Below are 18,629 nucleotides of genomic sequence, written 5' to 3' on the forward strand. Positions count from 1 at the left end.
TGGAATTCTTACGGAAGTTCCTTTGGGAGTTCTTCCTAGAATTCTTACGAGAGTTCCTCCAGGATTTCCTCCGGAAATTCTTCCTGTAGTTCTTCAATAAATTCCTCCAGAAGTTCAACCGACAGTTCCTCCGAGAATTCCTCTGATAATTTCTCCGGAAATTCTTATAGAAAATCCCCCGGGAGTTCCTCCGGAAATTACTCTGGGAGTTCCTCCGGGAGTTCCTTTTCAGAGAAACACCCGGAGAAACTTCCGGTGAAACTCCCGGAGGGACTCAAGTAGAAACTGCTGGTGGATCTCCCGTAGGAATTCCTGAAGGAACTGCTGGAGGAGCTCCCGTAAGATCTCCCGTAAGAACTCCCGGAGGAATTTCAGGAGGAACTCCTAGAAGAATTCCTAGAGGATCTCCCGGATGAGCTCCCAGAGAAACTATCAGAAGAACTTCGGGAGGAATTTCCAGCTTAATTTCTGAAGAAAGCCTAAATGATTTCCTGAAAAAAACCCTGAATAATTTCCTGGAATAGCTTCTGGTGGAACTCCCGGAGAAATTTCTGGAGAAACTCCTGGATGAGTTGCTGGTGGAATTCCCGGAGGAACTCTCGAAGGAATTTTCTGGAAGAATTTCTGAAGAAACTCCCGGGAGAATTTTCAAAGGAACCCCGGGGAAACTACCAGAAGCATTCTCGGAAACAAGAGAATTCATCTTATAGACAAATCTCGTCTAGCTGAAACCTTTGTTGGAGTTTGTAGCTGGACCATCATCACCATCAGAGGACCTCCCGGAGAATTCCCTGAGGAGTTCGCAGAGAAATTCTCGGAGGAGCTTCTGGTGGAAAATCTATATAAATTCCTGAAGAAGCCTAAATAAATTTCAATTCTGCCGAAATTCCCGGAAGAATTTTCAGATTAACTGCCGATAGAACTACCGGAATAATTCTCGAAGGAAATCCTAGAGAAATTCTTGGTGGAAATGCCGGTGGAAATCTTGAAGTTTCCACCGGAATTCTATCAGAATTTCATTGGGAATTAATCTAGGAATTCCTCCGAAAATTCCATTGTTGATTTCATTTTCGGTAAAATTTCTATATTAATTTCCGGTGGAATTCCTGGAGAAATTCTTTGAAATTTTCACAAGAAATTATTCGAAACAATTCACGGAAAATTTTATGGAATTTACACAAGAAATTCGAAGATTTTTCGTGAAATGCTCAGAAATGTTTACTGGCAATTCTGCGGAATTTCCACGGAATATTCTTATTCTTAAAAATTATGGGAAACAGCACGAAATTATTTGAATTATTGCAGGGAATTCTGCAGAACTTATAAAGAAATTCGTGAAGAATTTCTTGGAGTAAATAATGGTGGAACTTTCGGATCAATTCCCGGCTAAATTTGTGGTGAAATTCCTGAAGACACTGCCGAAGAAGTTGCTGGAGGCATTCCTAAAGAATTTCGGATCGAATGCCAGGAGCAATTGTCGAAGGAATTCCTGGAGAAAGCTTGCATATTGATTTTTCTTATAGTAAATATTATTTCAGAGAGAATTTGTTTAGAAATTCAGATATATGGTTCTAGTTTTCTTAAACTTATGGAAGAATGCAGGATTTTTATAATAATTGTTATAGCCGAGTTTATATTCTTTCTGAATACTAAGTTCGTTAATATTTTTCTCACTTTATTTAAAAATATCTGATGAGCAATAAATCACGCATTTTTAAATCCATTATTGTTTTAATCATTATTGTTTTGATTTGGTTTGGATTTGGTTTCATGTGTTAATATTCATGTGTTTTTATGAAACTACGATTTAGAAGACCAAAAAAGTTGGGCCCCCCTTCTCGAAATCCTGGCTACGCCCATGAGCGCTCCTGATGGCTCCCATCACGTATTTGCATGAATCCCATCCGTAGTATGTTTACTATTGAAACGGTAAAACGAAATAGAATACGAACTCTTCGTTTTGACTTATATGAAATATTTTTTTATAGCAGAAGCAACTATTTGAAGAAAAATGAAATAAAATATTCTTTTCTAATCACCGCACAAAAGTAGAGCGCAAAAACCAACCGCACCGCACTGTTTTTCGTTTACAACCAATAGTTCCAACGGGCTTAAAAAATGCTGGAGAGTTTCCGATTTGATTGATAATCAAATCTCGAACATCCATCGAAAGATATAGGAGCTATTAGCGTTTGAAATCTCCTCTAATTTCGTGACGGTCTCGAATTTGAAAATATTCAATTGTCACCATGTATCCGAGTCTTCCCCTTATATGTAGTTTACGTCAAAAAAAACTCTCTGCTAAGGGAAGTTCTCTTAATTTTTGTTATAAAAATCTTCAAAATTTCGTCGATTTTTTTTAGATTTTCCTCTGCAAGTTCTACAGAACATTCTTCGCTATTAACTTGAAAAATGCTTCGGAAATGCCATGATTTTTTTTCACAATTTCCTAGCAATGTTCTGAGAACGAGAAATGAGTAAAGATCCCATTGTGTATAGAGAAAGACAAGGAAGCATTGACGGTCAAGTGCATGACAAATTTCAAAACTCTGTTAGTGAAATTATGAGGAAGTTTTCGAGAACACTCCTTCCTCGGCATTCCAACGGAGTACAAATAGTGCACCTGAGGCTCAAACAACCTTAATCGTTCTTTGTCCCATTCAAGAAAGACATTTTGTCTGGAAACTCATCCGAACCAGCCGAAAACATACAGACGGTATTCAAGACCTGAACATCTCCAGCAAAAATATTTGAACTTCATTCTACCGAATATTAGCGAAACTGCAGTAACACAAATAAACACCGAATGAAAAAGGATTCTTCATTGTCGGTGAACAGCAATCAATCTACTTTCTACTTTTCTACTTTCTACAATTCTACTTTCCGAAGAATTACTCAAAAGAAATTCTGAAAAATTCTTTAAAAAAAACATTCCGAAGAATTCATTCAAAGAGCTTTAGAAAAAAATTACCGGATACGTTACAAAGAAGCTTTCGTAGCTTGCTAAGCTTCCGAATAATTTTCCAATCGAAATTCAAATGATTTTCTTGTGTAAATTCCTAAGAATGAAAAAAAAATAGAGAAAAATTGAGAACTTTCCCGAGGAGATTTAGAAGCATATCGTAAACAAAATTCCGAAGAATTTATCAAAGATAATTTCGAAGAATATCACAAAAATCTAGAGAATTTGTAAAAGGAAATTTCGAAGATATTCCCAATGGAAATTACGAAGAATTTCCCAAAGATAACGAAACATTTTGAAATTCCGAAAAAAATCCCAAAAAAATTCCGAAGAGCTCTTTAAAAAATTAAAAAAAATAATTCAAGGGTGCATTACAAAGGTGTTCCCGTGGCTTTCAAAACGAATTTTCCCAAGGAAATTCGAAGGAAATTTTGATAATTTTCCCCAAGGAAATTCCGGAGAATTTCCTAAGAAATTTCGTAAGTAATGAATTACATAAACAAATTATCATGAATTTCCCAGCTTTTAAGGTTATGCTTCTAAATTTTTAATAATATGAAAATCATGTTGTAAATGAAAATCAGAGAAAATTCATATTCAAAAATTAAGTGTTAAGTCGGCCAAGCACTTCATATGTCAAATTTGTCAAATTTCGGACACTGAGACAGTGGCCAACTGATTTGGACAAGAAGGAAAACCCGCTGAAAAAATACTTTATGAGAGATTCAACTGTCGTGGTCATTGATCTCCTCAGCGGTTCGTGAAAATTTTAAAAAATCGAATGGAAGAATATTCTCAAAACTCGAAAAATTTTAATAAATTTTCGTAGAAAATTCTAGAAAAAAACTCTGTAAATCATGGGGAATTTGCAGGGAATCAAATAGAACAAGAAATGCTACCCCAATTCACGCTGCCGCTGCCATGATTTCCAGACCGGCGTACCCACTTCTATTGGCGGAAAGGGAAATTTATTCGAAAACATCATCTTGCCGAAGTGGCCATTTGGCTGAACTGGGCTGCAAATGGGCTGCGAATGGTCATTTGGCAGAAAGGTCACAGCTTGATCAATTCAGCGTCATCGTTTCGTCTATACATACCATTGATGAACAGCACCATCACCGTCATCATCAACGAACAAGTGTTGTTTCTACGTAGCACAATACTAATATTGCTATCCTTTAACAAAACTCTCTTCTAAATATTCCTACATAGTTCTATCCAACCAGAGGAATAAATCTATAAGTTTAAAAATAACAAATTTGCCCCGGATAACATTATTATATTATATGTATATGCTATCTGGAATTTTGCCGTCATACGCATAGTTGTTCCATGTTTGCTGGGATTCCCTATGTACGTGAGACAGTTATGCGTATAACGGCAGAATTGCAATTGCAATGTTCTCAAACTCAGGACCGGACTGAGTAAACTTATTATGTAAGTAGATCAAACATACTAGATAGGTCACCGGTGCTTCAAGCGTGCAGATTATCTACTCCTATGAAACAATGAAAACAATCTTAGTGAATATTATTTGATTAAATACGCGTTCGTAAGCACACGAATCAAAGTTGCACATCCTCGCATACAATTGTTATTTAAGTGCGACATGCGAGAGACATGCAGTACTGCAAATATTGGGACTGTTTGTACTGTACAGGGTATGATGCCATGATGGCAGCAGCTCTATTTAGCAATGGAAACATGCAACTAATACAATGTTTTATTCCCGTAACTAGAAACTGATCCCTTTAAAATTATACAAAAATGTTGTCAAGAAATATAAGAAACCTGTCATACTTCAATACTTTGCGTGATACTTGGATCGAATAGTTCATTTCGGTGTTCAAAAGAGTACAGAATGTTCTATCCTTAATTTGCACAATCTTTAAACAATCCCAATAGTATTTTAGCCCTTTTTTGTTTTCCGAGATGCGATCGCTACCAGAATAATTATGTTTAGAATTTTACTCGCGGAGACGAGCCAGCCTCGGGCTGAAAGTCTCCTTAATAAAGACACAAAAAAAAAAGAATTTCACTCAAATTCATCTCTCACCATTGTTAATTCATTCTAACATATTTCGCCTGTTAATCATGAATCAGCACATACACAAACGGATTTAAATACAGTCAAAAGGGTTCCACAAATCAGTAAACTTAATCACTAGTCAACAAATTCTCACTTATGCAACTAAACAATACCCACCACACCGCACTGGCATATGACAACAACGGTGTAGACAGCAGACGTGAAGCAACAAAACCCATTCCCAGATACAAAGAATGAGTAGCAACGATTGTTGCCCAGAAGAATTCGCATCGCACAGGTTGCTAACAGCCACACAATGCCATTAGAACCCGCTCACCTCGTCTGAGCTGGCGCTGACTTTGCTGACGGAACTCAATTCCCCATCGTACGATCGTACACCGATCGCGCATAGCCCACCACGTTTGATCATTTCGCATTTGTTCTCCGTCGCGATCGGTTTGGCACATTATTCGGTGGGATCCCAATCCAAGTCGAAAAACACGCGCGCTCGATCGTACGTTCGTTTATTGGGCTTGTGGTCATCCGCGAGAAGAATCACTGCACAGCTGCACACCTTTCTGGAGGTCACACGCTTCTACGTTTCCATTCGGGTGCATAATTACCAACAAAAACCAGTGAAATAAACCAACTTGCAAATCTGCGGCAAGGGTAAAGCACTTCTCTGTTTCATTAGTCTCTAAATCGGTTTGAGTCCCCTTGGTGTGGGCCTTTCGTTGCTTGCTAAGCACCGGAAAGCGCTTTCAATTCAAGAGTGAAGAACCGAAATTGAAACGACGATTCTGTGCGCGATTGATGTAAATCAAGTTAACTGGAAAATTGTGTTGTTTGTTTGTTTCGTCCAATTCTCGATCCGAACGCAGATGGCAGCGCTCAAATTTGACGAAAACAAAGTGCCCTACATCGACCTGGGCAAGGACTACGTCGTGCGGCTCGAGAACGGTGAGTTCACCGATGCCAAGTCCAAGGAAAAGGCCGCACGCGAGCTGCGAGAAACGCCCGAAGTTGTCGCGGAGGCGCTCAAGGAGCTGAGGGGCATGCTTCAAGGTCAGTAATTGAAGACGCAAACGCAATTGGAAACTGGTTTTGTTCTTCGTGCTTCGTATTTGGAACCGGGTTTGCTTCTAAATGAGTAGTTCTATATGGAAATGCGATTGACTAATGTTGTATTGATAAGGGAATAGGTCACGTAGTTTCAAATGTAAGTCAAACAAGGCTATCTGGTGTGTCCCTTTCACAAGTGAATTAGAACTTCAGCTTCAGAACGGCTCGTCATTATTTACAAAAACAAATAGTGACTCATCACAGGTTTATAACAGAGGTAGATAGCTACATGGAGAATCAATTGAATATCAATTGCTTAAGGGAGGGTGCGGAGACTTGATCCCTCTGTTTCACCGAGGACAGAACTGCTCATCATCGCATATTTGTAACATTTACATTTTTTCGATTTTGAGTTAATCTTCTGAATAGTCTTCAAATTGTTGGTTCTTTCAGTTGACCAGAGGAAATTTGAAGGATTGCTCTGAAAAACATGAAAAAACTATCAAGCTGTTTTGTAACATTGAACAAAGTGACCCCACAACAGTAACACCGACAAAATTTTGAAATCGGTGTGCGTTGTGTATTGAACATAAATTTACTCATTTAATTTGTACTCAAATACTATACTGCCCCTATTCGCATAAACGTCCCATGTCAGTTTTCTTCAACTTGAGAAATATTGTTTTACATGGAGAAATTAAAAAAATTCTAAATCGATAAAAACCAGCAAGCTTTCTGAAAATATGGCATAATATTCTTTATCTGTATACATTGCTATGGAACTATTAAATGGACCGAAATTACATTGATGTTTTGTGCGAGAGTGTATCAAAATCTGGAATGTGACTGTTATGCGAATAAATAGCAAGATGGGACAACACAAGTGGGTTTTAATTTTCAAATTTCTAGAACAAAGCCTATTATTTTATCAGTTTTTCTTGAAGATGAGTTCATTTCAAGTTTATTTCTGAAAGAAAATCAAAATCGTCAAAAATCGACATGGGACTCTTATGTGAATCGCGGCAGTATACCACTCATAAATAATCTACTCCTACGCAACGAAAAATAAGCGCCAGACGTAAGAAAAATATACCTCCAGGAAAAACACTATTATGATATTTTTGAAAATTTGATAGCACGTGCTATTTCTACTGTAGATAAATTTTACACATCTATGAGAGCCTTGGGAAATGATCACGAAAGTTGTCATTTTGTTACAAGGCACAATACCAAGTAATGTTAATGATGCTTAAAATTCTTTATTTTTTTACAATTTTTGGAAAAACCATTTAGATTTCCATACTTATCGTCCATCTACTCGGCTTAAGTCGAGTCGAGTACGAGACACTGAAGACGACCTCACAGTTGAGGTTGAAATACGTATCTGTGAAGATAACAAAACGTAGTGGAATTAAATGGAAAGTACTAAACTCGTCTTAGCCAGTTGTCATAATTGAACTTCATAAAAACACACGTTCATAAATACGCACAGCAAGTCGAAAAATTTGCATGCACCCAATATTTTTTTACGCGGTTGGTATACATTATTTTTTCGGTAACCGTGAACTTTCACAGCTTTTTAAATACCGCCTGGATTTTCTTTGATTTTTTGTGAATTTTTTCGTTGGATTGACTTACAGTTTCATTGAAGCTAAAGGTCTTAATCGACTAAAACCCACCCGTGTAAAAAAAATAATGTCCAGTATGGCGCATAAAAAGAAAACTTTCAGTCGCAACCAAAAATAAACCCCAAATACTCGCTTAAAAAACCCAGATTAATCCACCTACAGTGAGATTTTGACCCTTCCTTAGTTATAAGGAATTTTCAGACTCCAGTATTTAAAACAAGATTAAACTATTCTACTTCCCACGGCGATTTACCGTAAAAGTAACATAATAATTGCCTACCCAAAGGCGGATGTCATGGGTTGAGTGACAACTCAACGAATGATAACGTACTGTACTTCATGCTGCCTATCTATAAGGCGCTCGTTGGATTGAATAACTATTGTGATATGGTTAGTAACTATCGTAACGCTGGTTGCTTATAATGTACTCGTAATTTCCAGAGACCTTGATATTAATTAATCTAGAACTTACTAAATCAGTCATTGATCTGAACGAAACTCAATAGCGTTCAATAATAACATATATTTCGCCTTATGGATGTCTAATTTGATAAAACTAATTTCGTTCAATACCTTAAAAATGAGCTAGATTTTTATGGTAATAAATTTCAGAATTTGCACACATACGCACATACATGCATATAAGAGATCTATTAGTGTCTCAAAACATGCTCACATTTGCTATCTAGCTTCCACTGAAGAAATTTTTAAAATCCCTTTCAATTTTTACGTTTTTGCTTTTCTGAGAAGATTTTGTTGTACATGCTTCTATATGTTAATCAAATAAAATCATTTGTTTCTTTAAAACAAATTAGAAAAATAGGCATATTTCCATATCATATCATTTGTTATAATTTTATTATCAATGTCAAAGTGAATTTGTTTCAAATACCATACATTTTATTTAATAATTCACGAGATTTCTTGAAAGATTAATACGTAACACACCTGTGTAACGCATACAAAGTGAAATAATAGACACTTCCGAAGGAAGGGTCAAAACATACGTTAAGTAAAAGAAACTACTTTGAAATATTAGAAAATTGAGCCGCCACGTACTTTGAAAGAGACATAGCGTGGGTGTACCAATTGTCGCTATACATAAGAACAACTATTTTTTTTTAAATATGTAAAAGGCATGTGGGTGGACTTTATATATCAAGCGAAAGGTTTTACTTCCTGCTCCTTAGAACAGCTGGGCAAACCACAATAAAATTTGTTATTATCCTCAAAATTGATTAATCTATAATAGGAACGCACGCACTAGTTGTGACACTATTCTAAATTTTGGTTCCTTATTTGGCAAATCCCATTGTTTTCTTATGGGATTGGCCAAATTGGGACCACTAGTGCAACAACTGGTGCAAAGGATGTCAAAAATTAAGCAAAATCAATTTTTACAATTATGCTTTGCTTGTTTTGGAGGAAATCAAAGGTGTTATCGTATCATATGAATATGCTTTATCGATATGAACTTGGTTTGCGGGGATTTGATTGGCCTTTTGGCATATAACTGGTGTTATAGCTATAACTGTTACATCTAGCCTATTCAAAAATCACCTTTTAATTTCATCAAGCAGATTTTTAGAAACAGATCAATTCACAGACCCCCAAATATTTTTATACAATTTTTGCCTGAAATCGTACTTTACGGCGTTTACTTAATCCAGCTTTCCGCGCTTACCATAATTAGGGGAAACTGGACGTACAGTACATGATCCCCACTTTTTGTTTCGGGTGTTACTCGATGCAAAGTGCTTAAATTTATACGATTTAAGATGGGCTTGAAGAACATTGTAATTAGTTATTCAAAATCATCATTGGAAGCAATTATTGTTCCATGAATGTTATCAAAAAATATATATTTCCAATAAATAGAAAATTTAGCATTTTTTAAAACATGCGGGAGACTTGATCCCTTGATCTCTTTATGAGTTGAACATGTTGTTTCAAGTATAATGAAAGGTCCGATTGGGTTACTTTTAAATCCTAACATTTTTGTATAAACTTACTTTACTTATGGATCCTGTACACCTCTGGTGGTGCAAAGGGCCGACTTGAAAGATCTGTATAAACGTTCCATAATAAATGGTGGAATTGAAAATAACATTTTTTTTTAGTAAGGCAAGTATTTTGGTTCTCGAATAGATTGTGACACATAGAATATATTTTTTTTTTCTTTATTATCGAGACTTTCATTCCGAGGCCTATTTTAAGATCAAATGTGTCTGTGATGGATCGAGGTCGCCAGACTACCATCAATACCACGATCGTGATCATACAAGGCTGGTAACATCATCATTTTTTCTGTGGTACGTGTTATTACATAAAACACAAATGTGATTTCTCTTAAAAAACTGTCTAGGAGTGGTTGGATTAGCGTATTGTTAAAAGTCTTTAGGAAGACAAACATTTATTTATTATTTATCATCAGACTAAGGCCGGAGTGGCCTGTGCTGCACATAAAAGACTTCTCCATTCACCACACGCAGTCTGCGGAGGGTCCGCAAGTCGTCCTCCACCTGATCGATCTACCTTGCCCGCTGTACACCTCGCCTTCTTGTTCCCGTTGGATCGTTGTCGAGAACCATTTTCACCGGATTACTGTCCGACATTCTGGCTACGTGCCCGGCCCACTGCAGTCTTCCGATTTTCGCGGTGTGAACGATGGATGGTTCTCCCAACAGCTGATGCAACTCGTGGTTCATTCGCCTCCTCCACGTACCGTCCGCCATCTGCACCTCACCATAGATGGTACGCAACACTTTCCTTTCGAAAACTCCCAGTGCGCGTTGGTCCTCCACGAGCATCGTCCAGGTCTCGTATCCGTAGAGAACTACCGGTCTTATAAGCGTTTTGTAGATAGTCAGTTTGGTACGGCGGCGAACTCTATTCGATCGGAGCGTCTTGCGGAGTCCAAACTACGTACGATTTCCAGCCACTATGCGTCTCCGAATTTCTCTGCTGGTATCGTTATCGGCGGTCACCAGTGAGCCCAAGTACACGAATTTTTCAACCACCTCGATTTCGTCACCACCGATACAAACTCGGGGTGGGTGCCTCACATTGACCTCTCTTGAGCCTCTTCCTATCATGTACTTCGTCTTCGACGTGTTGATGACTAGTCCAATCCGTTTAGCTTCGCTTTTCAGTCTGATGTAGGCTTCCTCCATCCTCTCAAAGTTACGTGCCATGATATCAATGTCGTCGGCGAAACCAAATAACTGGACGGACTTCGTGAAAATCGTACCACTCGTGTCAATCCCTGCCCTTCGTATTACTCCCTCCAAAGCGATGTTGAATAGCAGACACGAAAGACCATCACCTTGCCGTAACCCTCTACGCGTTTCGAAGGGACTCGAGAATACCCCTGAAACTCGAACTACGCACATCACCCGACCCATCGTCGCCTTGATCAACCGTATCAGTTTATCCGGAAATCCGTTTTCGTGCATTAGCTGCCATAGCTAGTCCCGATCGATTGTATCATATGCGGCTTTGAAGTCGATAAATAGATGATGTGTGGGCACGTTGTATTCGCGGCATTTCTGCAATACCTGACGTATGGCGAACACCTGGTCTGTGGTAGAGCGTTCACCCATAAATCCCGCCTGGTACTGCCCCACGAACTCTCTTGCAATTGGTGTTAGTCGACGGCATAAAATTTGGGAGAGTACCTTGTAGGCGGCGTTCAGCAATGTGATTGCGCCGTAGTTGCTACAATCCAGCTTGTCGCCCTTTTGTAGATGGGACACACGACACCTTTCATCCACTCATGCGGCAGTACCTCATCCTCCCAAACCTTGGTAATCACCTAGTGCAGCGCTCTAGCCAGTGCTTCACCACGGTGTTTAAATAGCTCTCCTGGTAGTTGGTCAACTCCAGGGGCTTCGTTGTTTTTCAGCCGGCCGATCTCCTCCTGGATTTCCTGGAGATTCGGAGCCAGAAGTCGCATGTCCTGCGCGCGTGCTCCTAGGTTCATTACCATACCGCCACCGTTGTGCTCTTCGTAGTGCAGCCGCCACCTTTGGATCACCTCACGCTCGTTTGTAAGAAGGTTCCCGTTTATGTCCTTACACATATCGGGCTGTGGCACGTGGCCCTTACGTGCGTTATTAGCACGGTACAGTTCCTCCGTCTCTTCACGGTCTCGATCTTCCTGCTGGCGCTTTTTCCTCCGGAAAATCGAGTTTTGTCTGTTTCGCGCCCGTTTGTATCGTGCCTCGTTCGCCCTCGTGCGGTGTTGCAGCAATCTCGCCCATGCTGCATTCTTCTCCTCAACTAACTGCTCACATTCGCCGTCATACCAGTCGTTTCTCTGATCCGGAGCCACCATGCCTAGTGCAGCGGTTGCGGTGCTTCCAATGGCGGATCGAATATCTCTCCAGCCATCTTCAACAGATGCTGCGCCTAGCTGCTCTTCCGTTGGGAGTGCCACTTCCAGCTGCTGCGCGTAGTCTTGGGCTAGTCTACCGTCTTGTCGCCGCCCAATGTTAAGCCGCGGCGGACGACTCCGAGGCGTGTTGATCACCGTCGAGAGTTTTGAGCGCAGACATACTGCGACGAGGTAGTGGTCGGATTCAATATTCGTACTGCGGTAAGTGCGTACGTTCGTGATGTCGGAGAAGAATTTACCGTCGATTAGAACGTGGTCGATTAGAACGTGGTCGATTTGGTTTTCCGTTACTTGATTAGGTGATTTCCATGTGGCCTTGTGGATATTCTTGCGGGGGAAGGAAGTGCTTCGGACTACCATTCCGCGGGAGGCTGCAAAGTTTATGCATCGTTGCCCGTTGTCGTTCGATACGGTATGCAGACTATCCGGTCCGATGACCGGTCTATACAGGAAGACAAACATGAAGACGCGATAAAATACGATGAAAACAGTGATAGTAAATAAACTTGCCATAGTTGAAAGGGAAAGTACAATTTGGATAGTAGATTGAACAGTACTGATTTTACGCCTGATGGTTTCTTAAGTATTTCCAAAACTTTATTTATTCTTTGATTTAAGAATAGACCTGTGCGCCGAAGTATTTGAGAACGGCAGCGGCGTAAGGCCATTTTTAAACCGGCGGCGTCGGTGGCGTCACGCCGTAAGCAATGTTCGGCGGCGGCGGCGTGAATCGGCGTGAAGAATTTGGGCCCAGAAAAAAAATTTCACGGAGCAAGGCATATCATGCTTTTTATGAATTTTAAGGATTTTTGAATAATTGATAGCTACAGTCAAACATCCTACTAGCTAAAGCTTGTAACTGTACAGCAAAAGTTTACATTACATCCTCCAATAGGACATTGCCACATCACAGCACATAAGCTAAAGAAAGTACTTCGGATACAAATCCAGAAATTCGTTTGGAAAATCCTCAAGGTATTCCGCAGAAAATTAAAAAAAAGGAATTATAAGAATTAATTTTGAATTTCCCTAATGAATTCTTTCAGAACTTCCTCCGAGAATTCCCTTGAAAAATTATTTGAGTATTTTTTCGGAAATTCTTACCGAAATGTCTCCAGAAGTTCCTTCAGGAATTTCCTTGGAAATTACTTTAGGGATTGCTCCGGAAATTCATTTATGGAATCTTTTGGGAATTTCTTCAGAAATTAATTCGAAAACTTTTTCAGATATTCCTTTGAAAAAGAATTCCTTAGAAAATAACCATGGAAATGTTCTATGAGAATACTCCCTTCAGGAGAAATCCTTTGGAATTTGATTATAGTTTTTTTTTTATTTTTTAATAGAATAGAAATTTTTCCAGTAATTTCTCACACTCAGTTTTTATTTCTGCAGCTCGGCAAAAACCTGCACAGCCGTCTGCACAGCATGATAGAAACTGATATCCCGGCAAAAATGACGTTTATTAGCTGATTTTCGGCAAATCATTTGCTGATTTGCAGTAACTTTGACAAAAATCTTAGCAAAAAATATGATTGCCGGGGCTCGGCTGTGCGAATCTCGGTAAAAGTTTATCATCTTGCTGAGATTACGGTACAAAAAATTAAGTGTGTTTTATTTAGAACTTTCTCCAGGAATTCTTTCCGAATTTCCTATAGGAATTCCTTCGGACATTCCCCTGGAAATTCCTTTAGCCACTCTTCCAAAAATTTCTTTAAAAATTCCTTTAAGAATTATTTCGAAAATCTCTTCAGAAATTCGTTTGTAAATTACTTTTTTTTCGAACCGTTGTTTAAGTGTTTTTTAATTTAAAATTGGTTTGGAAATTTCTTCGAAAATTCCTTTAGAAATTCCTCCGCATTAGAATTCTTCCCGGAATTATTCCTTTCAAGAATTTTGTATGGTTTACTGAAGGAATTTCTTCCTGGACTTTCTGGAAGAAATTCCAAAGTCATTTCTGAAAAAAAAAAAATACATATGAGATTAGAGCTTCTTCGCTTCGCTCGTTAATTTTGGGTCTGTAGCCAAGAAGTTCTTGGATAACCCAAATTTAACACGCCGATGTGTATAAAAGTGACAGAAATTAAAGCAAACAAATCTGCTAAAGGTATAGGGGAACTGTACCAATTTTGTGAATAGCTCGAAAAATGAAGCAACGAGGGTTTTATTAGTTCCAACAACAGATATAACTCTCACACTTCTACACTGCTTTCAACTGACCGATTATTTTGGAAAAATATGTATTTTTCAGGGTTAGCCAAATTAGGCACTAAGGTGGCCAAAACCGGTGCACTTCCCTTAATAGCTATTTGATTATTGCCTCATAAGCTATTTTATAGAAAACTCAAATGACAGGAACATTCAAGGAACATTTGGAATGAAATGATGATGATGATGACGAATTGATGATAGTTTGCATGCAAATTTACCAAAACAAAGACCGAGCCGAGCAAAATAAATTTATTTAAACTTTCAAACCAGAAACCATTATAACAGATAAATTACACTGCGTAACAAATTAGGCCGGCACAAATATTATTTTTTCTTTTGTCCTGTTAGTTTTTCGATAACGAAGGGGTGGGAAATATAACATAAATGAATAAAATGAGAAAGTGAGTACGAGAAAGGCAAAAAGAAGTCGATCTCCCATTTTCGTAATCAATCTACGACACTTGTAAGCCTTAAGCAGGTTGTTTTTGAGTGTAAATGGCTCTCACTCGTTTGCAGAATATTATAAGCTTTTAATTATTATTTTCATTAGCTAATACTTGATTTGGTTGAAATTCAGAAACGCTATCTGTTTTCTTGTAAGGAAAACAGAAATGCAACTTACCCTCAGAAATCGAAATTTCTCGAAACAAAGGCACACAGCAAAAAAAGTTGGTTTTCCTTATAGCGGGTGCCAAAAACATTGGAATGGAGAAGTGTCCCTAGTGGAAATTTGAGGCACTGGGACTCTCAAACTCACTGCTTAGAGCTATAGCTTCAAGCTTCAAGCTAGACCTAAAACAGATTGGGGTCGACTTTATGAACACAGATACAACTGAAGTAGGGCAGAGTGGATGGGTAACCGACAATATCTACTGGTGTTCATACAAATACCAAAAACCCATAGGGAGCACACACAAAAATTTGCATAGTTACGTGTTACATGGGGGGAGGTATCACAAAATGCTACTTTTTGGGGAGGTATCAAATATGTTACTTTTTGTTGAATGAGGGATGGAGTATTTTTTAACAAACCCCTAGTTTGATACTTACTTAAGAAAAAGGCAGAGAAATAGTAAGAATCGTTTTGGTACAAAGAAGAATAGGGACGAACCTGAGATTGAACCCACGACCACCAGTTTATGAGGCAGAAGCGGTAGCCACTTGGCCATCACGCTTGTCTACAATTTATGTTGTCAACTTTTCAATATTAAACACTAGCTGACACCTACACACACCCCACATTTCGAGTTATGCAGAAACTTTTGTTATATTTGTAAGGGAGCCCCCCATCATGAGCGAGATATTTTCGTTATAGTTTCCGACAGGTTTATAGGGTATTCTCCCATGTGAAAATCGGGAGTAAAGTTGAGAAAATCGTGAAAAACTAAAAATTTGGATTCTTATCGGAATCTTTGCATCGAAAGTTACAACATGCTTTCTGGCCTACTATGCAGGACAACGTCAGCCGGGTCGACTAGTAGCATATAAAACCTAAATAAATCTAAGGTGCAAAAAAAACTGTTACAATAACCAATCGGCATCAAAACCGTTAGTTACATGATCTATTACAGTAATGGTTGAAATAGAGGTGTATTCGTTATTTCAAAATTGAAGGGCAAATAGATATACCATTTTGATGTATAGATTAGAAAAACATGTTAAATCGACTAGCTTTTAATATTTTTCTAATTTTTGTCAAAAAGCACTTGAGTACTAGGCTTTCGGTAGGAAGCAAAACCATACTAAAAGTAGCTTGAAAACCTTGAAGTAAATAACTGCGAACGTGCCTAATGAACAACTGCGCGTCTGTAATGCCTCAGCTGAACTAAGAAGAAGACTCCGACTACCGGAATAAATTTGAAATTTCAAATGGACTTTGACAAAATTGTCATCTTCTATCCGAAAGCTAATTAACACTTCCGCCAAGGTCATTGTCATATACCGCACGGAAGGTTGTGCGACAGTGCAGTGTTTGCATCGGAATGGACACCAGCAATAAGTGACGCACCGCATCACCTCAACCGTGCCCAGTTATCTCGAAAAAAATATGCACCCCCACAATTCGATCTTCACCACAGCACGTGAGCAGAATTTTGGAGAATTCTGCCCACTTTGCAACTGCAAACAACCTTAGTCAAAGAAATAACCTGATTGATGTTTCCGATCGCCGAGCCAATACGATTCACCGAAACGAGCGTAATCCATGCAACAAGGCGATGCCGACCTTGCGGTGCTAGTCAGCGACAACGTGTTACGACTACACGGTTCCGTGCTTTGGCATGCATATCGTCGAGACAGCATATGCTCTTGAGATCGGCCAAGTGCAAGTTCACTGGCTGGTCAAGAATAATAAGTTCAGTAATTCCCATACGTAGAAGTCATGCAATTAGACGCATTTATTTCAGCCTATAGGTGACGAAAATGACTCTAAATTCATGGCGAATTCATCCAGTAGGAAAGGAAAGCTGAAAAAATGTTTGTAAACTTTCAGCTCAATCGAATCAAACCGCACGCATGCGACATCAACGGAGCTCGTATTGCGTCGATTCCGAACTTGGTTGAACTTTTCTGCATGCGCGATGGGTTGCTTAGATTTGCAAATTCGCCGGCTGGCGTTTAGTCGTTTGACACTGTCCTGTGCTATATCTGCCACTTGGTTATGGATTCTCGTCACTGAGTTACGGTTCTGGCGCTGATTATGACACGTGACAAAAGTGATGACTCGTCGTTAATCCAAACCCATTTTCCACCGGATCGTTTAACGTTGATGAGTATGCGGGTTTTATTATAGTTCACAATGCTGTTTGATTATTGGTTGGATGATGGCGCTGGAACGGAGTAACGTAATTGTGGGTATTTGCTAGTTGTTTGTGTTTCCGATAGATGAAATTGATTCTGGAAAAGGGGAGGCATTTAGCGTACTTTGTTTGAGTCCCAATTTTCGACATAGTCCAAAGGGGTGTAAATGCTATTTTAATCAAAATCAAGCTGAGTAGAGACTAATACGAACACTCCAAACAATCACTCCATTTTCACCTGACAAATTTGTCAATTTAAAGATGTATTTGTTTTTGCAAGCATAAAGATAGCTTTGAATCTGTTTGTATGTTTATTCTTACGATAGCTTATTAGTAAAAACTTTATTTCATGTTTCCTTGATTAGTGCCAGATTTTCTTACAATTCAGCATAAAACCATGTCATTTTAAAATCTACTAGATTTTTAGCTTTGGTATTAACAATAGCATTAAAGCTATTCGCAAAAATCTCTTCCTTCCGTCGACACAAATTTTCGAATACACCACAACTGCAAGGTCGACTTTAGTGGCTCGTGTTCGTCTCGACTTAAACTAGTATGTAAATTATTCATAGACAAGAAAGATATGATAAATAGATTCCGGGTTGTCTACTCAATTTATATGCTATCAGCTTCTAATACACATAAGTTTAGAAACGCTTTTTCTTTTTCAATATAGGTTTATACGCATAATCAGCTCTTTGGCGATTCAAGCCTCCGACGGTGATAGACGTAATGAAGACTAGCTACTAGCCAGCCAGGTGGTTGTGCTATTTTCGTTCGGTAGGGTTCTCTGAACTTGCGCCAATGTCCCAATGTCACAGCTATGACGAAAACGAAAACCAAATTCGAACTCGCGAAAAAAGAAACACAACAGGTTTATGATCACAAAACCTGCTTGCTTTTTATATGGCAGTAAAATTCCCCGGGAAGACGAAATTCGATGAGCGCGAGCAACTGGTTAGAACAGTTTCCGTTGCAGCATGCTTTTCGCCAATCAAGGCTTAGATGTTGCAATTTGGTCTACATATTTTGAAATACTAAAATACGGCAGTTGAAGGATCCTGATTCGTTTCCATTAGTCTACTTAATAATATTTTAGCTTAATTAAGCCTTTAACACTGGAGCACGTGCGCTGTTGTATTTTGAGGAATCCTGTAAGAATGCTTGCTCGTTCTATCCAGCACGACCAGGATGGCATTCGCAAATCAGGAGTGCGGCTAAGATTGTTTTTTTGGAGAATGAGTTCAATTTATTCGGGCGCAATTTATTATGACGGCTGTTTTCATATTTTGCTCTTGTGTGTCAATCGTTTTTATATGTTTGTAATTTTTCAATTCGAACGATGAGATATTGATTCGGATCCAAATCAAAAACTTAGGGTTTCAATTTAGTCAGTAGATGGTCACGCGTCCACGAAGTGATCGGTGATAGTGACCTAACGAAGAAATTGCCAAAGGGCGACATGCACGTAAAAAACATTAATGTTACTCATTATGAAGATTTCTAATACTTTTTTGCCAAAGCAGGCGCTTAATGATATGTATAA

At 38.8% G+C, this 18,629-nt stretch overlaps 2 protein-coding genes across 2 annotated transcripts in view; one reads left to right on the forward strand and one right to left on the reverse strand.

The window, feature by feature from the left end:
- The window catches only part of LOC134213737 (retinaldehyde-binding protein 1-like), a 40,938-nt gene extending 35,777 nt beyond the window's left edge, over positions 1–5,161 (reverse strand). Inside the window, exon 1 of the mRNA XM_062693057.1 lies at positions 5,019–5,161. The gene's annotated coding sequence lies outside the window, so the exon portion shown is untranslated. The remainder of the gene's footprint in view (positions 1–5,018) is intronic.
- A 244-nt stretch (positions 5,162–5,405) lies between these two features.
- Positions 5,406–18,629, forward strand: part of LOC134213738 (alpha-tocopherol transfer protein-like) — a 35,948-nt gene continuing 22,724 nt past the window's right edge. The window contains exons 1-2 of the mRNA XM_062693060.1: positions 5,406–5,660; positions 5,873–6,056. Of these exons, the coding sequence (XP_062549044.1) occupies positions 5,873–6,056 (184 nt within the window). The 5' untranslated portion in view covers positions 5,406–5,660. The remainder of the gene's footprint in view (positions 5,661–5,872; positions 6,057–18,629) is intronic.

Source organism: Armigeres subalbatus, chromosome 2, assembly GCF_024139115.2.
Source record: "Armigeres subalbatus isolate Guangzhou_Male chromosome 2, GZ_Asu_2, whole genome shotgun sequence".
Classification (NCBI taxonomy): Eukaryota; Metazoa; Arthropoda; class Insecta; order Diptera; family Culicidae; genus Armigeres; species Armigeres subalbatus.